This window comes from Lagenorhynchus albirostris, chromosome 3, assembly GCF_949774975.1.
Source record: "Lagenorhynchus albirostris chromosome 3, mLagAlb1.1, whole genome shotgun sequence".
NCBI lineage: Eukaryota > Metazoa > Chordata > Mammalia > Artiodactyla > Delphinidae > Lagenorhynchus > Lagenorhynchus albirostris.
In genome coordinates this window covers 29328911-29355322 of record NC_083097.1, presented here as the reverse complement: position 1 = coordinate 29355322, position 26412 = coordinate 29328911, and the positions used below count along the sequence as shown (strand labels likewise).

The 26412-nt window shown below is 40.2% G+C and overlaps 1 protein-coding gene across 2 annotated transcripts; it reads right to left on the bottom strand.

The window, feature by feature from the left end:
- Window positions 1-26412, bottom strand: IL7R (interleukin 7 receptor). 2 transcript variants are annotated; one of them, XM_060146019.1, is made up of 8 exons: window positions 26331-26412; window positions 21830-21968; window positions 10058-10215; window positions 4926-5083; window positions 3739-3907; window positions 2174-2267; window positions 1155-1230; window positions 1-749 (listed from the first exon to the last, which is right to left on the bottom strand). In XM_060146019.1, the coding sequence occupies exons 1-8, from the start codon at window positions 26410-26412 to the stop codon at window positions 246-248; spliced, it is 1380 nt and encodes a 459-aa protein (XP_060002002.1). In that variant the 3' UTR covers window positions 1-245. The 2 variants fall into 2 exon arrangements, with proteins under 2 accessions (XP_060002002.1, XP_060002003.1); XM_060146020.1 differs by lacking the exons at window positions 1-749; window positions 2174-2267 and having other exon boundaries at window positions 1151-1223; window positions 3732-3907.

Below are 26412 nucleotides of genomic sequence, written 5' to 3'. Positions count from 1 at the left end.
CTTTCACTCTTTTCTGCTTTTTTTCCTTTCTGAAATAAATGAATCATTGCATTGCCTGAAGCAGAATGCCCCTGCCTCCTGTCTCTTGTCACTGAAGCAGGGAGGTGTGGTCGAAACACTGTTTCAGAATCCTGTGGACCATGTCGAGGGGCTGCTTTCATTTTGTCTTCTTTGTGCTGTGAGCGAGAGTGGGACTCGGTTATCTCTGTTCATCATGATGGTTCTGGCCATCGATTTCTTGCAATTCACTGGTTTTGGTAGAAGCTGGACATGGTGACATAGGCTTCTTCTTGACTTGATCCCAAGGAAGTGAGGATGGACTGCCCCTGGGCAGCAGGGTTCAATGTCAGGGTTCCGGGTTGGAATGGAAACAGAGGGGGCAGGGTGCTGTTTGTAGTTCCAGGGCCAAGCAGCAGGTCTTGGTACAGGAGAGGCCCATTCTTGCCACCTTCCTTGCAATCTGGGGACCTGGACAAGGGGAGCCCAGAGGCATCACACACACTGATGTTCCCAGCCAGGCACCTGAATGACGACTCTCCTCTGAAAGTTTTTGGGCTGATGCCTACATGCTCGGAGGGCCAGTTGGGGCCCTGCATACCCCCTCCGAGCCTCTGCGTCTCAGTCTCCTCTAGCTGTGGAGGAAGAGGATCTTGCAGAAAGCCTTCTGCTTCGTCCCTAGCTTGAATGCCATCCACCTTATGAATCTGGCAGTCCAGGAAACTTTCAGGATTGAAACTCACATTCAAATTCTGCACCAAAAAAAAAAAAAAAAGAGAGAGAGGCATTAAGACTGCACCAGAGAGACACATCAGCAAATGTTCTGTTCAGGAAAAGAGCTCAAGAACTTTCCAACAGGGGTTTACCAGGGTATGTCAGAGAATTACCCACATGTTCTAGTTGACTCTCTGCCTCTGGAGGTGCTGTGATACTTCAGGGTCTGAAGTATCCCTGGGGAAGTCTGGGAAATTCTGAGACTTGTATTTCATTTTAGTTTCCCACCTCCAGGAACCTGCAGCTGGCATCTTATGAGGGACCCTAGTTATGTGATACACGAAAGACCGACACTTGAGGTTCAGCCATTCCTCATCCTGCAACATCATTCTCGGCTGCTGGGATGCCTCTGACATAGTGATGGAAGCACGAGACGCACTCACTTTTTTTGGTTTCTTGCACAGTTGTTCCAGAGTCTTCTTATGATCAGGGAGACTGGGCCATATGATAGGCTTGATTCTGAAGTAAAAGGACATTGAAGATGTAATGAATGGTGGAGGGAGCAGGCACAGTAGACCTTCCCACTGACTCTGAACCAGGAGTCAGAAGAGCAGATTTCTAGCCTTGGCTCTGCCACAACTAGGTGGATGATCTTGGACAAGTGACTTGCTTTCTCCGGGCCTCAGAGTCCCACCAGTCCATGGAGGGGTTGGACCAGAGACCACTGTCACTGATCTACTCTGTGAACCATACAACAATGATACACCCCTGGCTAAGAGCCCTGGAGAAAAGGAACAATAAGATTTGGCAATGATGCAGCTATGAAACTAAAATCTGATCTGTTCATCTACTCCCCAAAATAGACTTTGTCATCTTTCTTTTCTCTTCATTGGCAGCAACTCCTCTGCTCTGATTTTGGTGGAAGTGAGACATACTTTCAAAGTTACACAGGGAAATTGCTTTAGGGTGGTACTTTAGAAACTGGAGTATCTTGGGGGGCAGCGGGTATGTGACCCTGTGTTGAGGGCATCTTCCTAAAACATTAATAACTCTACTGAAGTGTGTCTAAATGATGAACCAAGCATGGCCCTATCATAGGGTAGAATGCAAAAGTCTCATGAATTTGTGTGCTGAAAGCTAAGACTTCAGAAACATTCTGCATTTCCCATGGGTCCCTCCAGCTGCCCAGGCATTCTGGGGGGATGGCTCTTACCCACTGAGGACACTTGGGAGGAAAGGTTTGTGGGGAGGATTTGCCCTATGTTCAGTTTATATATTTTTACCTCTTGTGAAATTAACTATGGAAATTCATCAGTGCCTGAGGATGAAGAGGGATATAGGGCCCTGTAATTCCTGAAATGCCTTATTCCCCTTTGCAGTTTTCTCATCAATAAACAGGACTAGAGCTCTGACTGTCTGGAATCCCACATAAACACTCTCTTGATTAGTTAAAGAAATTCACCTTTTTTCCCACAACACACAGGCCAGAACGACCATCAGAGCCACAGAGAAGAAACTCAGAATGATGATAATTAGTAAAACAGGATCCATCTCCCCTGGAAGGCAAGGATAGATCTTGGTTAGCAATCATGAAGCGTGCCGTGGGGGAGACTTTCAGGATGCTTTGAGTTTATTTAGTAACTTGGGCCCATTTATTATTTCGTGAAAGTTGCTTTTCAGTAAACAGGATGATGTACTAGCTTTTATGGGGGAATTTGGGCTTCAGTAAGTGACAGTGTTGCTGAAACAGCCTCTGCTCACCGGTGCTGAATAGAAACGTGGAGACAGAGTTTTGGGTGAAATAGAAAAGAGTAGCTTTTATTGCTTTGCCAAGCAAATGGGGCCACAGCGGGCTAATGCCCTCAAGACTACGTGACCCACCCTGGAGGGGGTAGTGAGGAGTCTTATAGTGTTCAAGGGGCAAGGCGTAGTCAGCTTGTGGACATTCTTCTGATTGGTTGGTGGGGAGGAAATGGGGAGTCAGCATCATCAACCTTCTGGTTCAAAACAGTCTAGGGTCTGCGTTCTTGTGGTCAGCAGTTTTCATCTGGTAGGGGTGTGCTTCCTGTTAAAAACAACTTGGGAATGTGTGTCAGGCCTTTATCTGTATCTCTCAGGGAACCATGAGTTCAGTGGCAGATGTGGCGGATTTATAATCTATAAATTGTTACCAGTTCCCCAGCCCAATAGCTATTCTTTGTTTCTACACCTTCACATTTCTCAATCATTAACTCTTGAGTCAGCCTTTCACTTCAAAAGACAAGGACACAGGAGCTTGTACACGGTTTCAGCACCGACTTAGGTGACCAGGTCCAGAACATCTGTCACTTGGAATTTAAAAGTGACCTAACATTAAAGACAGCAGTACCCCCTGCCTAACTTCCACCAGCAAGAGAGAGAAGCTGAGCAGGGGAATGATGAGAGATGCTCTACCCTGCAGCCTCAGCAATTCCTAGGGTAAGGACAGGAGGCTGGTGCAGAAGAGCTGTTCCATGCATCCCCCAAAGGGAAGGTATATGTGGGGTGCTCTGGGTCCCCAGTGGTCTGCCTGAGCTATGCCCTTTGGTTCTTCTGGCTGTTCTCAGTTCCTAGACCCCCAGGATATCTTCATTATCCTAGAAAAGGAGACATGGGAAAGCCACACCAGCCTACCCATCTGCCACCCTCTATGGTATTCCCTAGAGGGACTTGGCGGGACCGGCCATTGGGATCCCAGTCTGAATTGGTAAACTAGAGGTAGTGGGTGGGAATTTTGTTCAGAACTAGTGGCTCCCAGGAGTGGCCAGGACAGTAAAGTCCAGACAGCCTACATCAGCTGATCAGTGACTAAGAGCCCTACTCCCACCCCTTCTTCGTTCTTCACAAAAGGGGCAAAGATGGCAGGTCATTTTTCAAAGAAAGTGTAAGAATGCCCTCTGGGGAGTCCTAACTTGTGGGTTTGTTTCATCTCTCTGGCTCTCACTGTCTCTCACAGACTTTGACATGCAAAGCACTATGGGGGGGGAACAGACTACAGTCACTTCTCACCTGGGCCATTGGTCTCTGGAGTTCTGAAGTGGAAACTTGGACTCCATTCACTCCAGAAGCCTTCAAAATAGTTGGTGTTAGGGATGGACCGAACTTTAATCTCATACATTGCATTGGGTTGTAGCTTTCTCTGTAGGAGCATCAGCTTTGTACTGGATAAATTCATGTGCTGAAGAGCAAAAAAAGGCCACTACATTTTTAAGGTGGAAAAAGAGGCGGTGCTCACATCTCCCAAACCATTTCAAGTTGAGTGTCTTTAGTCATGTGGGCATTCTCTGGAGGTTCTCTCATATTTGTTAGAAAAAGGAGCTCTGACGTGGAGGGGTTGGAAGCAGAATTGGGGCAGTGTGTGTGAGCTCACAAACAATGCTGCAAGTGGTCAAGGAGGGCAGTGATAAAATGGGTCTTTTTCTTTATTCAGGTGAGTTGGGCTCTCCCAGTCAGGGAGGGTATAAGTCACTCCCAGGCTCCCGCCTTCCTTTCCACAGTCTAATTTCTTCTTTTTCTTTCCCTCCCATTTCACATCCCATGGAGAGATGAAAGGGAATGGTAAGGTTAGTGAGCAAGAATCATTTTCCTCTGGAAAGATATAATTCTACATCGTGAATAGCAATATAGAGACACAGTCTCTCCAAAAATGTGTGTCATCCTTAGGAGGAAAAAGTACTCTATCAATTTGATGGGTAAAAAGTAATACCTATGGTTATGTACATTTAGATTTATTTGATTATTAGTTTTTTATACTTATTGAAATTACATATTTTCTATTTTGTGAGACATTTCCAACTTTCTTGCTAATTTTTCTATTGTCATATTTGTCCTTTTCTTAATGACTCATAAGACCTTTTTATATTTTAAGAATATTAACCATCTGTCAGTTGTATGTGTGGTAATTTAAGCCTAATTTCTTTTTTTTTTTTTTTTTTTTTTGCGGTACGTGGGCCTCTCACTGTTGTGGCCTCTCCCGTTGCGGAGCACAGGCTCCGGAAGCGCAGGCTCAGCGGCCATGGCTCATGGGCCCAGCCACTCCGTGGCATGTGGGATCTTCCCGGACCGGGGCACGAACCCGTGTCCCCTGCATCGGCAGGCGGACTCTCAATCACTGCGCCACCAGGGAAGCCCATTAAGATATTTTTATATACATCTTCATAAATTTTATAATGTATAAATGTAGTTGACCTACATACCATCCAATCATTTTCATTTTTTTCCTGACGGTAGGCTACCTCATGCATTAATTCTTTCACATACTTCTTTTGTAAGTGCGATGTATTAAATGTCACCTCAAAGTCATTTGCTCCCTTGCGATAGACGACTCTTATGTCAAAAGGAGCCTCAGGTTTAACTGAAAAGGAAAAAGAAATGAAGTCATTCTATGGGGTAGTCAAGGAAATAATTATAATTTTTAAAGTTCATCTACTCTGAAAATCACATTCCTTTTCTGGGTCAGTAAAAACCATTTCTTCTTCTTCCCAGTTCAAAGCCTGACTACATTTCCCAGCCTCCCTTGCAGTTGGGTGTGTTCTTGTGAAGGATGTGGGTGGAAGTGATGTGCACCGTCTCCCATCCTGGCCCAGAAACCCCACATGTGTGACCCCATGCTCGGTCCCCTTCTGCCACTTGGAGCCATACGTTGAAGAGAGTGGAGCCCCAGGATGGAGGAGCCCTGAATGTTGCTTGAAGGAGCACCACCCACAGGTTAGAAACACCCATTTTGGCTCTTACATGAGCAAGAAATAAACTTATGGTGGTGGAGATATATGTTTTAGGGCGTATTGGTTACAGTAGCTAGTGCTAATTTTACGCAGAAAACATATTCTCTTCTCCTTTTGAGTACTAAAGGACTTGTTACTAACTAGCCCCGAAGCAGGAGAATTTGAACTTTGAGTCTTCATTATTCTGCTAAAACCGGGGGCCTTACACCTCATCTCAGTTACATGGAAACTGGGGATCTGCATCCTGGCCCTGGCTCGTAACTTCTGGTGTAACTGCAGGTTGCCTGCTCCTTCAGTCTTGTTTGCTTTAGCTCTAAACTCCTCTCTGGCTTCTTCCTCCTGTCTACCTGCCTAGGATCAGAGGCACCATATATGAAATACTGTGGGAGGGAGAGAGGTATTATTTCAGGCAGAACAAACCCGGAGAAAGGTACTGAAATCCTATGAGCACATGTGTGTCAGGACACCTCCCACCCTTGACTTGGGGTTTCCCTGTCTTGGCCTCTTTGCTGTTCTTTCACTAAAGCCTGGGAACTTAGTTGTCTAGGGATGGGGCAGCCACTTGTTTGCATGGCTGATCTCAGACAGAGATTGGGAGATGCATAGGTTAAAATCTAACCTAAACCTATTGTTAATGAGGGAGTGTTCATCACAACTTCACGCAGTAGACTGAGCTGGATTCCAGGCTATATGATCTGGGCTTTAAGACTGACTTGCTGACCCAGTAAAATGAGCTCACGTGGTGAAGTTTGGCCCCCTTGTCATAATCACTTGCTCGTAGTGGTGGCTGCCTAAATGTCTCCTGCCTTGATTCCCCCAGAGGTACTAAAAAAGAGGAAGTGCTTCTTTCTTTACCCTTGGATGTCTTCTGCAAGGGGAAGTTTACCTTTTTTTACCCTTAGATGCACTGTAAACAGGGAAGATACCCCAAAGGGAAGCAGGAGGAAAGGTAGTGGGTGTAGAGAAACAGACCAACAGAGAAGACTGTCAGTCCTTTGACACCAGCCAAGCCAGTTTCTACCTGCCATTCAGGGAAATGATTAAGATTCACATTCTCAACAAAACCTTTGACACTGAATCCCTTGCTGTATCCCCATCTCCCAAGGCCTCTCAATAATGGAAGAATTCAGGGAAGAACAGACTAATGTTGATTACATACTTACTAAGTGCCAAGCTCTTAACTTATGCCATCTTGCATCAACACTCACTCATTGCCAGTATACTGATGAGGAAACTGAGTCTGAGGGGTTAATTAGCTAAGTTCAGCCCCCATAGGATGAGTTAATAAGATGTAAATCCAATTCTGTCTGATCCTGAGTCTCACTCTCCTTCATTTATTTTTTTTTAAATTTATTTATTTATACAGTAGGTCCTTGTTGGTTATCTATTTTAAATATAGCAGTGTGTACATGTCAATCCCAAACTTCCAATCTATCCCTCTCCCCTCCCCTTCCCCCCGGTAACCATAAGTTCATCCTCTAAGTTTATCCTGTGAGTCTGTTTCTGGTTTGTAAATAAGTTCATTTGTATGGAGAACAGTATGGAGGTTCCTTAAAAAACTAAAAACAGAGCTACCATATGATCCAGCAATCCCACTCCTGGGCATATATCTGGAGAAAAACATGCTTCAAAAGGATACACGCACCCCAATGTTCATTGTAGCACTGTTTACAATAGCCAAAACGTGGAAGTAACCTAACTGTCAGTTGACATAGGAGTGGATAAAGAAGATGTGCTATATATATATACAATGGAATATTACTCAACTATTAAAAAGAGTGAAATAATGCCATTTGCAGCAACATGGATGGACTTGGAGATGATCATACTAAGTGAAGTAAGCCAGACAGAGAAAGACAAATATCATATGATATCACTTATATGCAGAATCTAAAAAGTGATACAAATGAATTCTCTCTCCTTCATTGAGCTTTTATTTCTGTGCTCAGCTCTCTCCCACTGGCTTGTGCAGGCTCTCCCCCACACAGTTCTGCTTCTAAACCCAATGGTACATTTGAGCAACTTAGGAAAAGGTGCTCATTCCTCAAGCAACATCTTAAAAAGTTAATTTATTCTTGGCACAACTTCAACTATTATATGAATTTACCCTGACAGGAAAAGGGGGGAGACAGAAGCTGCCCCTCCAGACTTACTGGGGACCCACACCTAAAGAAGGAGTTGTGAGTGAGGGGACTGGTGGCTGCAGGGGACCTTTGGCTCTGGGGTTTAATCAGCAGCATCTAATGTCAATTTAGTTAAATGACAGTTCTATTAATGAACTGTAGCATCAGGAACCAGAAGACGATGCTACTGGGAGACATGTCTCCACCACCGCTCATGCTGCTTGCCCAGGTGTGCTTTCCAAAGCCCCGAGGTGCTCACAGCACCCCTTTGTAGACCTATGCTACCAGCAGAGTGCACACCCTGTCTCTCCTCTGGTCCCTCAGAGGAGGCGGCCGGTCAGGTTTTCCATCTGCTGGGTGGTACAGAATGTGGACTTCGAAGAGCACTGGGCATATGAGATCTGGAGAGTCTGATGGGGCAGACTGCCACCAAGAGCCTGTGGGCGTGCCCTGAGTGTTCACATGCTCACGCACTAAGATGCATGTGGGCCCTCTGTGCTGGGGTGGGTTTTTGTAAGAAGGGGCTCTCCCCTGGGGCTTCAGGACTGTGTCACAGGACTGAGTCTCTGCCCTCTCTGCCTGCTCTCCGAGAGTAAATACATATTTGCAGTGTAAATGATGAACTTCTAGATATAGTGCCCTGTGCACAAACTGAACATCCATCCATAGCAGTCTAGTCTCCAAATGACCAAAACTCAGCTTGCTTGTGTCCCAATATCAGAGATAGCCTGTCGTGCCACTGCCCCTAAGCACTCACACTGGCTGTGACTAATGTCTCCTTTCTACTCTCCCTCTGCTTTTTCTACAAGATGACTGTTCAAACATGGAACTTCTGCTTTTGCCTTTACTATGTTAGTGGTACAAAACTGAGACTAGATTCCAAGTTTCTCTTTGTCATCTCTAATGAGTATTGCTCTCTTACCTTTAATTTTCTTTTAGGAGGGTGAAGGGAGGGGGTTGAGAAGAGGGAGAGACAGAGCCATAGTATTTAAAACCAGAAAGAGAATGCACCTCTTCAATCACTTTGAACAGTTTTCTCCCTACATATATGGTTTCACTTGTAAAACTCCATAGGTAGAATGAATACAAGAAGTTAGGATTCCATTGCGCTGATATACCATAACTGGCTTAGATGTTCCCCTCTACCAGGGTATCTCTGAGGTTTTGAAAAAGAACCTTTCTTACCTCATTGTGATAAATCTGTAAGTAATGGGAAAACTTTTTGTGTCTATATTCCCAGTCTTTCTGATCATTTTATTTGCTTGGTAACCGAATGGTGAATTGGTAATTAATACTGACTTACAACCTGATAATCGAAGGGATTTACTGAAATCCATGATTCATATTATTATGTATATTATATAGAACCAAGGGAAACATATAGATAAATTTAGCAATTCAAATTGTACTTTTTTGGGAATATAATAATTATCACTTTTTCTGGCCAAGTGTAATATGTATATTCTACATACATATTACACTTAATATGTATATTCTAGGCCAAATCAGATATGACTATGCATCGCTCCTCAATAGTGAGTCTCCTAGGAAGATGTGATGGTAATTTCATGTGTCAACTTGGCTAGGCTATGGTCCCCAGTTGTTTGGCTAAACACTAATCTAAAGGTATTTTTTTTTTAAGACATGACTAACGTTTAAATCAGGAGACTTTGAGTAAAGTAATTACTCTCTAAAATGTGGTAGGCCTCATTCAATCAGATGAAGGCCTTCAAAACAAACACTGAGATTCCCTGAAGAAGAAGCAATTTTGTCTTAAGAATGCAACATAAAAATGCTGCTTGAGTTTCCAGACTGCCTGGTCTGCCCTCTGGAATTTGGATTCAAAACCACTATATCCACTCTTACCTGAATTTCTAGCCTTCTGGCTTGCCCTACAGATTTCAGACTTGCCAGCCCCTAAAATCATGACAGTCAATTCCTTAAAATGAATCTCTTTTTCTCTATCTATCTATCTCTCATCTATGTATCTATGTATATCCATCTATCTTATTGGCTCTGTTTCCTCTGGATAACTCTAATACAGAAGGCATATTTACTTTTAAAAATAACTTGATAATTTTGCTAAATACACTCACAGGTAGGTATGTGGGGAGAAGATTACAAGGAATTCAGGAAAAGGTAAGGTGAGGAAGGAAAAGACATGTGTGGGTGAAGTACAGGAGGCCCAGCTCCAGTCAGACACTTCACACAGATGAACTCTTCCTGCAATCTCTAAGTGTCAATCACCCCTTTTCATAGCTCAGTTTGAAGACCCTCAGAGTTCTCTCACAGTAAGAATAAATAGCATAAGCTTCAAACTTTCATTTCTCTTAAGAAATTATATGCATTAGAGAATTTGATATTTTCTATTGTAAATAGTTTTCATTATTTGTCTACTTTAACATACAGAAAGTTCAGACACAGGTATCTGTCTTCCGATATCTGAAAAATGGCGACATACCCCCATATACAACTTCTTACCTATTTTGACTATGTTCATTTTTTTGCAAGTCATGCTTTTTCTTCCAAGCTTCACACATATTTTACTGTCTCCAATCAGTAAGAATTTCTTTGTCTTGATGAGATACATCCCTTGCAGTTTATTAAAACTCAGGCAATCTACCTCCAAAAGGGCCCCACTGTAGAAACAAAAAAGGAATTTGTCTTAATTCAAGTAGGAGTTTCTGTATAGAAGGAATAGCATCACATCCACTTTTCATTTGTGTGGCTTTAAATTTGTCCATAGGGTAGATGCATATTTGAGAGAGAGAATTAAAATAAAATAGCTTTTTGCTGCCATTATAATCAGCATTGATTTACTCAGGCATTAGATGCAATTGAACCTGAAATAGTTAAAGCATGTTCATGAAAATAATGGAAAATTCTTATCTTGTAATAACTGATTGTTAGAAGATAAGTACTTTCTTTAGGTGGGAAGGTAATTTCTTTTTTTGATATCCTGCAGGAATAAATTGAAAAAATAAAGCCTGTAAAGAAATATTGTCCGAAAAAGGGTTAAAGGAAATAATAAAATAGTCTAAAGGATTAGATACATAAAACCATATACACTTAATGGGTAATTTGGGAATTTTCATAGGTAATTTTGGCTGAGTTCCACTTTTAACTCATTAACAGACTTTAAAATCAACCCTTCTCCCCATGTTCCTTAGATTAAATGTTCTAGGAATTGAATTCTGTCACTTCTCTGACCTCCTATTCCCAATTAAAATCAGGCTTTCAGGAAACTGAAGAAAAGAGAATGTTGCCTACTATGCGACCACATCAAAAGCTCCAAATTCTACTCTTTAAAAAAAATTCCTATTTTAAAAAGAAAGTATGTTTTAGTTCCAGTAGTGGCAGAGTAGCTTATATCACACTAACCATCAACATATGACTACCAAAAACTTTGAGCAAGATATTTTTGAAAATACTATTTAAAAGCATTGGAGAAGAACCAAAAGCAGGCAGACACTAGGAGAATTTAATTCTTTAGAAAAGGGTGGATTAGATCCTTGTTTCTAGGTTGTATTTTTTTTTCGGTACGCGGGCTTCTCACTGTTGTGGCCTCTCCCGTTGCGGAGTACAGGATCCGGACGTGCAGGCTCAGCGGCCATGGCTCACGGGCCCAGACACTCCGCGGCCTGTGGGATCTTCCCAGACTGGGGCACGAACCCGTGTCCCCTGCATCGGCAGGCGGACTCTCAACCACTGCGCCACCAGGGAAGCCCTTGTTTTGTTTTATCTGAAGGCACTTCTCAGGTCACATTATGATGGGCATTTAGAATCTAACAGAAGGCCACAGTTTTACTGTCTTGAGAAGTTAGAGGACAGAGTTTCGGTTGGCCTGAGTGGCTGGGTATTTTTAAGGGAGAAAAGCCTAGAAATGAGGAAACTTTATACATAGAAGACACAAAGTCTGCATATAAACTCTGCTTAAATTATTATATGTCCCCTTAATTGTGCAGATGTGGAGGAAAATCCAAGGAAACCATGGCAATAGCTAGATGGCTCTAGAAGGAACTAAGAAGATTATTTTGGTGCTGCCTCAAAAGAAGAATTTGGAGATTAATCTGGCCAAGTTAACTGAGTAACAGAGTTAAAATTAACACGTGCCAGAGGAAGTTATCAGAATCCAATCAATCAATCAATCAATCAACAAAGCACCCTATTATCGATAGTGTCCTTCCTACATTCAAAAGCTGCTACAAAAGAGCAGAAAGAGAAAAATGTGACAAACAGTGAAGATAAAAAGCAGTCAATGGAAACTGAAGCCAAGAGGACATGGATGTTGGAACTAGCAGAAAAGAACTTTTCAACAGCTTTTGTAAATATGTTAAACAAAATATGGTCATAATTATTGAATGAATGCAGAATCTTAGTGGAGAAGTGGAAACTACAAAAGAGAACAAAATGAAAATACTATAACTGACAAGTACAAATTTAAAGTTTTAAAAAATGTACTGAATGTATGGGATGGATGTAATAGCAGATAGAAGGCAGAAGAAAAGGTTGGTGAAGCTGAAGATAGATCAATAGAAATTATTTAATCTAAAACAAGAGAAAGTATTATTGACCTGTGGGACAATATCAAGGGGATAAATAAATATGCAATTAGAGTTCCAGAACAGAAAGAAAGAATTTGGCTAAAAAATATTTAAAGAAATAATGTTCTCAAATTTCCCAAATGTAGCAAAAAATATCAACTTTTAGGTTTAAAAAACTCAGCCAATCCAAGCAGGATAAATACAAAGGAAACCACACCTAGGTACATCATAGTCAAATGGCTGAAAAGCAAAGGCAAATAAGAAATCTTGAAAGCATCCAGAGAAAAGTATCACTTCTCATCAGAAATTATGTGAATGAGAAGACACTGGAATAATATATTTAAAACTCTGGAAGGGGAAAAATATGTCCACTTTGAATCCTTACACTACAAAATATTCTTCAATAATGAAGGCAAAATAAGGATATTTCCAGCTATATAAAAATTGAGATAATTTGTTTTAGGAAGTACTTTAGACCAAAGGGAGATAATAATAGGTGGAATTTCAGATCTACAGGAAGCAATTAGGTTTACCAGAATAAATAAAGAAGCCAATACATATTTTCTTCTCTTAAATTCTTTAAACATAAAGATTGTTTAAAGCAAATACTGTAGCGTTATTGTGGCATTTACAGTATATGTAGGGACTTCCCTGGTGGCGCAGTGGTTAAGCATCTGCCTGCCAATGCAGGGGACAAAGATTGGGCTCTAGTTTGGGAAGATCCCACATGCTGTGGAGCAACTAAGCTCGTGAGCCACAACTACTGAGCCTGTGCTCTAGAGCCCACGAGCCACAACTACTGAGCCCACGTGGCACAACTACTGAAGCCCACGCGCCTAGAGCCCATGCTCTGCAACAAAAGAGGCCACTGCAACGAGAAGCCTGCACACCGCAATGAAGAGTAGACCCCGCTCTCCACAACTAGAGAAAGTCCATGCACAGCAACGAAGACCCCATGCAGCCAAAAAAACCCCCCCAAAACCCAATATATGTAGATATAAAATATATGACAGTAGTACAAAGGGTAGAATGTGATAAGTACAACTATATTGTTGCAAGTTTCTTATATTTTACATGAAATAGTACATTAACTCTAAGCAAACTCTAAGAAATGGTTGAATATTGCAACAGTTAGAGTAATCTAAAAAGAGATAGTGCCCAAAAGTGAAAATAAGGAAGAAATTGAATGTTTCAATAGTTCCCTTTCTTTCAAAGAAGTTCAATTTATTATTAATAAGCTTTCCTACAAAGAAAACTTTATGCCCAGATAAAGCTAGTGAATTCTATCATATATATACAAAATAGTGCCACTCCTACACAAATTCTTTCAGAAAATAGAGGAGAAATGAATGCCTCCCAACTTATTTTATGAAGTTAGCTCAAATCTGGTACAGAAAACTGGCAAAAATATTACAGAAAAGAAATTTACAAATTAATGTTCCTCAAGAAAATGTCAATACATTGATATTAACACATAATGATAAAGTGGGATGCATGCAGGAAATCAAGGTAGGTTCAACAATCAAAGATCAATCAATACAATCACCACATGAACAGAATAAAAGGCATAAATAATCTGATCAACTCAAGTGATTAGAAAAAGCATATGACAAAATTCAACATCCATTTATGATAAAACTCTCAGCAGACACATCCTCAACCTGATAAAAGGCATTTACAAAAGGTCTATAGTTAATAACATACCTAATAGTGAACTAGTGAACAGTTTTCTCCTAAGGTAAGGACAAGGCAGGAATATCTATTTTTCACAGCTTTTATTCAACAGTGCACTGGAGGTTCTAGCCGGTGCATAAGGCAAGAGAAACAAATAAAAATCACCAGTTTGAAAAGGAAGAAAATAAGACTTTCTTTACTTGCAGACATGTTTGTTCACATGGAAAACTATAAAGGCTCTCCAACACAATCACAGGAACGAATATAGTGAATTCACTAAGGTCGGTATACAAAAGTCAATTATATTTCTATAGACTGGAAAATAAATTTAAAAAGTAATAGCTCCACTTATGATAGCAATAAAATGCTTAGAAATAAAATTAATAAAAGATGTTTAAGGCCTTTGCAATGGAAATTACAAAACATTCCTGAGAGGTATTAAAGGAGATCTAAATAAATAGAGAGCTGCATTCATGGATTAGCAAACTCAGTGCTGAAAAATGGAAATTTCCCCCAAATTGGTGTATGTAATTTTAATCAAAATCTCAGCAGGATTTAAAATAAGTCGACAAGCTGATTCCAAAATTTATGTGGAGGGCTTCCCTGGTGGCGCAGTGGTTGAGAGACCTCCTGCTGATGCAGGGGACATGGGTTCGTGCCCCGGTCCGGGAAGATCCCACATGCCGTGGAGCAGCTGGGCCCGTGAGCCATGGCCGCTGTGTCTGCGCGTCTGGAGCCTGTGCTCCGCAACGGGAGAGGCCACAACAGTGAGAGGCCCGTGTACCGCAAAAAAAAAAAAAAAATTTATGTGGAAACCCAAAGAACTCAGAATAGTCAAAACAACTTTGAAAAAAGTAGAACAAATAAGGAGGACACAGAGCACTTGATTTCAAACTTACTATAAAGTTATGATAATCAAGACAGTTTGGCATTGGCACAATGACAGAAATATTAATCAATGGAAAACAGAGTGTTCAGAAATAGACTCATACACATAAGGTTACTTGATTTTAAAACATGCACTCAATCAATTCAATGGAAATAAATCTTTTCAGCAAATTGTCCTGAAACAACTGAGCAAATGTGTGGAAAATATGAACCTCAATCCCACAAAAATTAATTGGGTATGCAGTGTAGCTCTAAATTTAAAGATTAAAACTGTAAACTGTTTAGAAGAAAACATAAGAAAATATCCTCCTAGATTTGAGTGTAGACAGACAGTCATCACACAAAAAACACTAAACATAAAAGAGAAAAATGAAATACATTGGACTTCATCAAAACGAAAACCTCCTGCTTATTAAAATATGTCATTAATAAAATGAAATGGCAAGCTACAGACTAGCAGAAAATAGTTGTAGTACATATATCTAACATCAGAATTGTATCCAGAACATATAAAGAATTCACATCCATCAATAATAAAAGGACAAATAATTCAATGAAAAAAGACAAAAGACTTTAACAGATACTTGGCAAAAGAAGACATACAAATGGCCAACTGTACCTGAAAAGCTGGCCAACGTTATTTGTTATTTGAGAAATGTAAATAAAATCATGACATACACTTTCAAAGCCAAATATTGGAAATGATGTGTAGCTCTCATACATTGCTGGTAGTAGAATGGTATAACTACTTCGGAAAACTTGTTGGGTAGTTTCTTATAAAGTTAAATACACACCTACCCTGTGATACAGTAATTCACTCTGGGGTTTTTACCTCAGAGAAATGAAAATATGTACCAACAAACTGATTTGTATAAGAATGTTAATAGTAACTAAAAAGAATAGCCTCAAACTTGAAAAAACTGAAACATCCATCAAGAAAGGATTAAAAATTTGTGATATATTTGAACAGTGGAATTAATATGCAGCAACTGAAAAGATGAGCTATGAGATAAACATCAACATAGATAAATCTCTAAAACGTTTTGTTGTGTGAAAGAAGTCAGACAGAAAAGAGTGAGCAGTGTGTTATTTCATTTATGAGAATTATCAGAAACCGGCAAAACCAAAGGCTGATAGATTTCAGAACTGTGATTGCTCACAGGAGATGAGGAAAGACTGGAAGGGGACCTGAGGCATCCTTCTAGGGTGAAAGAAAAGTTCAGTATCTCAACTGAGGTGATGGCAACATGTCAAATATGTTTCTCAAAACTCATTTAATGGACTTCCCTGGTGGCGCAGTTGTTGAGAATCCACCTGCCAATGCAGGGGACATGGGTTTGATCCCTGGTCTGGGAAGACCCCACATGCTGCGGAGCAACTAAGGCCGTGTGCCACAACTACTGAGCCTGCACTCTAGAGCCCGCAAGCCACAACTACTGAGCCCGCGAGCCACAACTACTGAAGCCCTCGTGCCTAAAGCCTGTGCTTCGCAACGAGAAGCCACCACAATGAGAAGCCTGTGCACCGCAACGAAGAGTAGCTCCCGCTCGCCGCAACTAGAGAAAGCCCATGCACAGCAATGAAGACCCAACGCAGTCAAAAAAAAAAAAAAAGAATATTTATATAAAAAAAAAGTTGACTAAAGAGTTGAAGTATTTACAAAAAAAAAAAAAACAACTCACTTAATATCTGTACATTTTACCATAGGTAAACTTTACCCCCAAATGAATGGTAATCCAGAAAGAAAGTGAAATTAAATTAATAAACCACATAAACAATAAGGAAGTAAAGCAGAATATGTATTCTTACTGTAAAAATAAACAGTGCAGAGTAAAAGTAAAATTACTCATTTCTTTCCTTCAACCCTCTATTTAATTCACGTCTCCTGTGATAACCATGATTACCAGTTTGTTTTTCCTACATGGTCTTTAAATCCAGCCAGATAGCCCAAAAAAGAGGCATAGTTGGGTCAAATTGCAAGTGAGGATTGTGGAAGAAAAAAGTTTGCTTTCCATGAAGAGAATTCTTCTCATTAATCAGATTTTTAAAAAAATTATAGGGAGTATAGTCTAAAAAGGTCACTTACTTCCAACAACCAAGAATGTGTGTTGGTTTTCTATGGTGAGTTGGATGTGTGTGCACTCTTCTGTGCATGTGCCCATGTAAGCCCTTTCCAGGATCATTCCTGAAGTCTGAGCAGAAGGAACATGTCTGTGTGGCTTGAGGCGAGGTGGGCATGGAGTTAAAATCTGAGGAGAATGCCTCAGCTTTACGTGAAGAACCTCTCACCTTTGGGCTGCTGTGGTCTTTGTGGTTAAGCTCTTGTAGTCATGAAAACGTAAGACTGATGAATAAATTTTAAGTTTAATAATTGGCTAAAAATATTTATTGTTTGTGGGACATTCCTTAAAAATTTCCCCCCCAATATAGTTCTTTGTTAACTGTTATTTAGGGTATGCAGCTCTGGCTTTGAGTGTGTGTGTGTGTGTGTGTGTGTGTGTGTGTGTGTGTGTGTGTGTTGGAGTTTCTAGAGTATGCCCCTTGTTGGGCTACATGGGTTTTCCCATTTGGAGAAGAGTAAAAATAAAAAGCAAAATTTTAAGGTAAGCTAGATGGATACCAAGGAACAAACTTGAGAAGAGTGTCAGATGGAAAGTTCTGAAGATGGCAACACTGTCATGGTTTGATGAGTAAGGTTGGAAGAGGAGAACTGGGTCAGGATCCCATTTCTGAACTTTAGGTAAATGTGCTATGGAGGAATTAGAAGGAAATGGCTTTTGGTTCAATCATTGAGTTTAGGATATATTTGTAAGTAAAGCATGTGTGGAATATTCCATTGCAGATCCTTAACATGTAGCAAGGTCCTGGTACTCTTGGACATTTAAGAAGAATCTAAAATCGTATTCTTAGTTCATTCCTGCTCTTCAGGGAGTGCAAGTAATGAGCAAGAAAATAAAGGATCACCATATTGCTGTCTTGTGAGCCTAGGCATCCTTTTATGGGGTCTGAGCTCTAGGAGCTGCTCTATGTGGAGGGGAAGCTGTGCCGGAAGACTAAGAGACAACTGTGGTCTAGAACAGACAGCCTTGCTTTGTGCCACTAACCCTGGCTTTAGGAGATTGGAGGAAACTCTGTGTCACCCCATGAGTGGCTCAACTCAATTCAATCCAATTCATTTCAATTCACTTAATTAAATTAAAACAGCTTACTTGGTTGCTAAGTGTGTATTGCTAGGACTGGGAATGTTCTGGGATTTCACTGGCCAACACAATAGCCATCACCCCACATGTGGATGTTGAACACTTGAAATATGGCTCATCCAAATTGAGATGTGCTCTAGATATGAAATACCAGATTCTGAAGATGTAGAATGCAAAAGAGTGTAAAATAGCTCATGAATATTTTTTTCACACAGATTATAGGTTGAAATGATAATATTTTGGCAATATTACATTCAATAAAATATTAAAATTAATTTTCACCTAGTTCTTTTTTTTAAATGAGGCTACTAGGAAAGTTTAAATTACGTATATCGCTCACACATTTGTGGATTACATTGTATTTCTGTTAGATAGAGCCGTTCTAGGGTATTTTGGTGAGGAGATCACTACACATACCCAAGTAGTACTATAGGCTAGCATATTTGGTCCTGTAGGAGCTTCCTAAGGGACATCAAACCTAAGCCACTCACACAAATTCCTTTGTTCTGAAAACAGGGCGAGACTGCTTGGGCCCACTGCACCTGATTCTTCACCCCAATGCCACCTTCCTAAGCCTCCTGCAATCGCCAGGAGTTTAGAGTGATAAATACATTTCTCTTGTTGGTGCAAACAGATATTTACATGGAAATACTAAAAACAGCCATAGATTTTATTCCTCATTTGGCCCTAAAAGACAGAATCTTCTCAAAAGTATTAAACACCTTTGAAAGTTGGTATGGATTACTCTAGAAAGGACTAAATTAAAAACAATTGACAGATATTGCTAGTTAAGTCAGGAGCATGAAGTAGATTTGGCAGGATGCAGCCTGTGATGTTGGTGGTAATTGATGAAAACAAAAAAATGACATATTTGAAGTGGTATCTGTAGGCGGTACCTGGGAGTGACTGTGGTGCCCCAAGAATGTGGAACTAGAGGAAATATAATTACCTTCTGAGCTGAATGTGAAAGTTATGCAGACACCTAAAAAGCAGGGTCCCACATTTACATGCCTGTGGTGTCCACGTGGGTAACAGAAATGAGAAAAGGGAGCCCAACTTCAGGACTGAGATTTAATTCCCCATCTATAGAAGCAATCAGAATTTTGTTCAGCTAATTTTTGCTGTCTAGGCCCAGCATTGCTAAATCTGATTTTTAAAGAGATACCTAGATTTTTAAATGATGGCCACTAAATTTAGAAAAATTAACACTTTGAGATATGAATCAAATTAACTCTGGTCTTAAAATCAACAAACACATTTCCTTTGTTTTGCTGTATTTACGGAACCTTTGGATCACATTTTTAATGAAAATCTGACGACACTGAGAGAATTAAGTACCATTTATAGGCACTGACCATAAGCCAGACACTAAACCTTCTACCCTAGTGCAAGGTGATCGCTAGGATCAGAGTTTAAATGACTCCCCGGGTCACAGAGCTACTGCCACTACTGGGATTCCAAACTCCCTGCCTGTTTCTAGCGCCTTTGCTTTGTCACTCCAGGTACCTGGGAGCTTGTTAGGGTTCTGGTGAATGAAGAATTTCTAGATGCCCCAGTAAGAGTGGATTTGTATTGATATACAACCTACTGGCCCTCTCTTTCTCCCCTCCCCCCAAACACCTGAGACGGGGGTGAACATTTGGGTCACTATGATAGTTGCATCTGTCCACGTAAAGTTGTCAACTGGAGTGCTGGCAATCCAACTCTGTGATTTTGGCTAATCCAAGTCCATCCCTGAGAGATGGAACTTCACACTGCACACTGAACACTAAGTAATGGGTTTCTGAGCCTGGGAGACTGGCGGCCAGATCAGGCAATGCTTGTTAGAAAACGTCCCTGGTGAGCCCTCTGGGAAACAGCGCCTGCTTTCTATCAACAATCCCGCCTGTGTAATGACTTCAGCAGAACTCACAGTTTTCGATCATTTACAATTTCTTTCTTTATAAATTTATGTTCACAGAAAAACAAGCTCGAATAAAGCTAGTTTCATTGTGGAAAAGAAGCCCAACCAAAGCAGCAAGTACAGCACTCTATTTAAGTGGCTTTAACTTGAGCTACATCACTACTCTGAACCCAGGAGCTGCACGAATCTCTCCCTCAAGGTGTGGATACCTTTGCGAAAATGGCTTTTCTCCAGAAACACCTTAACCTACTAAGGGCTTCATACTTATACTTTCACAGTGAAAACGTGTCTTAAAACAATCGCTTTCCAACAGAAACATCTGAACCCAACTGAAAAACCCAAACGGAGGCTATGGACAGGTTAAAATATGACAGGAGAAATCAAGAGACTTGTTAAAGGAAGCGGGAAAGTTTGTTCAAGTGGCCAAGGAAGTGGTCAAATACCATTGTGAATGAAAGTGGACAGAAGGTCAGCCTCAGCCTCCCCAAGAAAAACCACTGCAGTTCACCACCCGGCTGGCTGGAGAGCCCAAAGCTCTGTGTTGGAGAGGGTTTTGCCCACAAAAATGAGTGCATCTTTTGAATGAGTTGTTCGGCTGCCTTAGTGGAGTCTAGTTGCTGCACAGATTCTGAACATTGTAGGTTCCTCTTCTCTTGATATATTTTATTCCTGGAAAGCATGTTATAGAAGTGAACTGACAGAGGCAGACTGAGAACACACTATGGAATTCAAGTCCAAGGTCATATTTATCCAATGACCATAGCAGAAGACACTTCATGAACAGGTGTAGGGAATTAATGTAAGACGTGGGATTCAGGGCTTGTCTAGACTGTATATTGTGGAGGACTGGCTGAGTGTCTACAGAACTTAAGAAGCCCTCTTTTAGTACTGGTGGATCTTGACTTACTTTCCTTACTAGGCAACTAACTAAAATTAGGTCATCTGATATGAATTTGGAAATAGCCACAAGTCAGAATTTCACAGTCGAGTATTTTTTTCAAGTCATTAGAGATAGTAACCATTGGCAACAAGAGATGATTTGTGAAAGAGGGAGAAGATAAAGTTCTGAGTTCTTTACCAAACCTTCAAACCAGACACAGACTTTCTTTTTACCTTTTCTCAGAGGCTCCATGAAACCAAGAGCCACTTTATTTCTGTGGATTTTTGGAAAACTCGTATTGAGAGTACCATCTGAAGTCAAACTGTGTCAAGGGGATGGCAGCTGAGTCTAGATTCATAGAGTTTTGACTTAATGCCTCTTTTTCATTCCTTATTACATACCAGATATGTCTTCTAATTAAATTATTAAAGTATTAAATTATTTAAGCACCACATCTCCCTATGAGGTGGTATATCTTATTTAATAGGTGAAGAAACTAAGGCATAGAAAAGTTATACAACTTACTCTAGATTAAAAAGCTAGTAAGTGGGCTTCCCTGGTGGTGCAGTGGTTGAGAGTCCGCCTGCCGATGCAGGGGACACGGGTTCATGCCCTGGTCTGGGAGGATCCCACATGCTGTGGAGCGGCTGGGCCCGTGAGCCATGGCCGCTGGGCCTGCGCATCTGGAGCCTGTGCTCCACAACGGGAGAGGCCACAACAGTGAGAGGCCCACGTACCGCAAAAAAAAAAAAAAAAAAAAAAAGCTAGTAAGTGCTCGTGTTGGAATTAGAAACCAGGCACCTGCCCTCAAGTGCAGCTTCAAGACACTACATTGTCTCATGTTGGGCAAAGAGCTTTTGGGGGATGAGTGTCCCAGAAGAACCAGAATTTAAATTCTGCCATGAAGTCAGGAGGGATGTGGGATCTCCTACATCCATACTATCATTTGGCTGTAGCAGCGGGACCTGAAAGATGAACTCTTGGGAGTTGCTTTGCTTGAGTCTCTTGGTGAAGGACAAGGAGTTCCAGGAAGTTTTTGGAATTTATTCAATTATAATATTTGATAATTAACTCCCACACTCTCACCTTTGCAGCTGGTGCTGTACAGTATACGAAAGAGAGACAGAGGATTTCTAAGCACCCACTGAAGTCACCATTCCTTACCATATTTCAAATTCCATACTGGTGCTGTTGACGTCCGGGTCGTCAAATGCACAGGTCAACAAGTGCTGGGATCCATCCACTTCCAGCTGACTGTAGCACGAGAATGAGTAGTCATCCATTTCTGCATCGTCAAAGTCTCCTGGGAAAGAGCAAACCTACAGCTGTTAATGAAGCCAATAAGTGCATCCTTTTGAAATCTGGAGGGACTGATAAAATGGCAGCCTTCTGTGGTGGACATAAAGGAGTGATGGTTGTTTATCTAAAGAAGGAAAGCCCAAAGACATAGACAAGAAATAGGATTTCAAACAAACAAAATCACAAAACCAAAACAAAACCTAATGAGCACAGATTTTTTTCTAATAGAAAAGAAGTCATCACAATTAGTAAACAGCCTCCTAAGATTTCTAAATATCTCTGCCATTGGGTTAGTGCATTGGAGGTCTAGAATGAGACACTAAACACACGCTTTCTCTTATATAGATGGGAATTTCTTTTGTTTGTATACATTTCAAATGAGATACTTTATTATTTATGTGCTACCTAATCTAGTCTTGGGCTTTATTACTAATCTTCATTTATTCCCTCCCAAGAATTTTTTTTGAATGAAAGAAGGTGATAGCTAACTTGCATTCAGAAGTTCCTTTTTTTAAAATGGTAGCTTTCCCTTGCCTAAATACGCATCCTAACTAAAAGTACCATTGATTATCTCCATTGTGTGAATATTTATATAAGGTAACTTGTCTTAAGCTACTAACTGAGGCAAACATGATTAGGAAAAATTACATTACATGAATCTTATAGATACTATTTCTGAGCTTATACAATCTTCTTTTAGAGATATTGCATTTTCTAGGTATTAGCAAAATTCTGGAAGTATGTGGGGAACCAGAATGTTTTTACCACCACTTTTGGAAAGTACTGTCTGTCAGAGATAGTATTCGATTTCTTAAGCTGGGTTGAGGCCCTTAAGATTATATAGATATTTTGTGTGTATATTTTACAATATTTAATAGAGAAAACTATGCCAGCAAATAGACTCCAAGTGGGATCTGAGAAAATCCAGAGTAACCAAAGCCATTCTCAGGCTGAGTGTGAGCTATGATTGCTTCAAAATCCAATGATACTAGAAATTACTTTGGCCCATTGATACCAGAAAATAGATGCTCTAGGGTTTTAAATAGGATAGACAATATACTAAAAATCAAACCCCAGTTTAGTGTCCTGTAGGCCATGGGATTACAAGCAGCATCCACTTTACTTCAATAGCCCATTAGTTCTATGGGAAAGTTACTAAAGCTGGTTGGGAGTGGATCAACCAGTTGAGAGAAAGGTCGGTTCAGTCAAAGTGACAAATCTCAAAAAGCCACATCTAGATAAGAGCTGTGTGCACTGCTCTTTCTGACTATACCTAGAACCCATCCGGCTCACAATTCTGCCACCAGCAAAGCCTCCTTATGTAATTTCAGAAGAGTATGGCCCTCTCATTAATGACAATTTTAAATAATGAGGGGCAGCCCACCATTTAGGGCTCCCATTTCAAAACATATTCGTTCCTAATCTCATAGAGTGAGATCTAGTCCCCTAATTGCTGGCACATTTCTTGATGGAATGGTTCTGTGTGGCTTTAGTCTGCCCTTATATGGCAGTACTCATGCTCTCTTAATGTTTTCTCTTCTTTAGAACTTCCACCAATCTTGTACAACAGAACCTACATTACTATTTGGATTCAGACATTTGTGGATCATCTTTGACTCAAAAATTCAACGTAAGCCAGAGAGAGCAGAGTCTAGCAGATGCTGGGTATCAACAGAACAAAGCACTCCCACTATCCTTAACCATCCAATCTGGCAAAGTGAGCTTGCTGTATATTCTTATTCATTTTATAAAGCAGTGGCCGTTTACAATAGCCAAGACATGGAAGCAACCTAAATGTCCATTGACAGATGAATGGATAAAGAAGCGGTGGTATACATATACAGTGGAATATTACTCCACCATAAAAAAGAATGAAATAATGCCATTTGCAGCAGCATGGATGGACCTAGAGGTTAAGTAAGTCAGACAGAGAAAGACAAATATCATACGATATTGCTTACATGTGGAATCTAAAAAATGATACAAATGAACGTATTTACAAAACAGAAATAAATTCACAGACATAGAAAACAAACTTATGGTTACCAAAGGGGATAGTGGGAGGTGGGGGGAGATAAATTAGGAGTTTGGGATTAACATATACACACTACTATATATAAAGTAGGTAAATAACAAGGACCTACTGTATAGCACAGGGTACTATACTCAATATCTGATAGTAATCTACAATGGAAAAGAACCTGAAAAAGAATATATATATATATATATATATATATATATGTATGTATAACTGAATCACTTTGCTGTACACTTGAAACTAACACAACATTGTAAGTTACTATACTTCAATAAATGAGAAAAAAAGCAGTGGTCGTACAATTAAAATGGCCATGTTTTGAGAAACAGCTCATGGGCTCTTTAGCAGGTGTTACTGAGACAAGTTGCTTTGTATACAAGAAAAATTCTCCTCAATAACCTGCAAAATTGCATGGCCTTTTACAAAGAGAATGTTATACCTGCTCTAAGCTTAGCTAAGCATCATATACACAGTGGTTAAGACCTCTGGCACCAGAGCTGAACAGATGTGGGTTAAAATCCTGGCTATTCTACTGTGTAGCTGTGGTCTTCCATCAGGTTACTCGACCTTTCTAAGCTTCAGAGTTCTGATATTTAAATTCATGTTATCATGAGGAATCACTGAATAAATGTATACAAAGACTTCTTAGAACACAGTAAGCACTCAGTCAGGGTTAGCTACTTTATCACATTTTTTTGAGAAATAAGTAATGAAAGGGTAAAATAAGAATTCTAATTCTGAGAATGTACATGAAACATTTGGGTCTCCTTTGAAAAAGAGTTCTCTGTCAAAGATGTTATTATGACTATGGCTTTGAAATTACATAGAGCTTTTAACAGCGAGTTAACCTATTAATTTTTAAAAGCTCATTATAAAAATTAGGTTTTTCGAACTATGTATTATAGACAAGGTAGTATGGTTTAAAAGCTTCCTACTGAAAGGGCTTAGTTGAGTAAAAGTATAAATGGTTTGGATTTTTAAAAAGTATCCCTTTCTTCTCTTGATCACTCTTGTGGTTATCAGAGAACTAACTTATCTTTTAACAAACCACAGTTGATTATTCTGAATTCCTGACACCCCAAACCGGGAAGTATTTTGATGTAGTCATGTGGATGGGTGGGTACAAATCTCCTAAAAAAACCCTGAAATTTAAAAAGTTGAAGTGAAAACTCAGCTTTCAATTAAAATTGTTAATTTCTTTTCAAAATAATATGACCAGCAGGGAGAAATAGAAGGGATATACTACACTCCAAAGAGTAAGATTTATGCGTTACGTGCCAAGCATCTATCTACAGACACAAGACAACATTTACCATGAAATAATCATCATCTCCCACAAAGTGATGTTTTTACGGTCACGCTGTGAAAAATGTCAACCCTCTGAAAAGTCCCTTAAAGAAAATATTCCAGGGATTTCCATCCTTAGAAATTACATAACTTAAGATATCCAAGCTGATTCATTAGACTGATGTGTTTGATATCTTCGTTAAGCAAACACTTTGTAAGTCTTAAAGTGAAAGCATTTAATTTTCAGGAGCAATCTGGTGGTCCAAGTTTCCAGGTGGCTCCTCTGGACTACTTCACCTTTGTGGACGGTTCAGTTGTAATTACAATGGATTTACAAAGTAGGCAGCATCTGCCTCTAGATACGAAGTATTTTAAGGATCCCAAAGATAATTATTATATGATGGTAAAATTGCTGACATGGAGATAGTTAAATATATTTCAATGAGAACTCGCTCAGATCTTAACCCTATTCAGTTATTCACTAAGAATACCACACGATTCTACCAAAACTAAAGTATTTTGAAGAAATTTTCAAATGTTTGTTAAATGTGTACTATGTTCTAGATGCTAGAGTAGGTGCTGAGGATATAGCAAAGGTAAGTGCAGACAAAGCTGTTGTTCTTGGATATTATTTTATCTTGAAAGTGAAGCTTTCAGAACCTTCTAAAAAGCTAAACAGAACAAAATGAGCTTCATTTCTTGACAAGGAAAAATTACCTTGAAGATTCTCCAGCAAGCATAACCAGTGTGTCTCTGTGGGTGTTCTTTTTGTAAGAGCAGAGGCATTGACCAACATGTAAGATCCACATTGAGAGAGTCAAGTGCATCCGTTGACAATTCTAAGCCTTTACAAACCACTCACAGTGTTGTCCCCAGGCCCCCTGTCCTGCTGCTTAGAATGCACAAAACGACTGACTACATGGCAAGCCCTCAAACTCCCTCTAACCCAGTGCCCCACTTTGGTCTGTTAGGGATCTGAGCAACCTGAAACAGATGCTAGAGATCATCTGAAATCCTAAAGAAAAGTTAGAAATGACTCACCATTCTCTGCATAGCCACTTTCTCCAGAAACGGCTTGAAGTAAATAGAAAACCATACCCAAAGCAATACCTAGAGGTGTCAT

Coding starts and splice junctions, on each gene's coding strand:
- IL7R (XM_060146019.1), bottom strand. CDS start 26,412: ATGACACCTCTAGGTATTGCTTTGGGTATGGTTTTCTATTTACTTCAA. Junction 21,969..26,330: donor AAGTGGCTATGCAGAGAATG/GTGAGTCATTTC, acceptor GCTCTTTCCCAG/GAGACTTTGACGATGCAGAA. Junction 750..1,154: donor TGTGCAAGAAACCAAAAAAA/GTGAGTGCGTCT, acceptor TTTTTGGTGCAG/AATTTGAATGTGAGTTTCAA.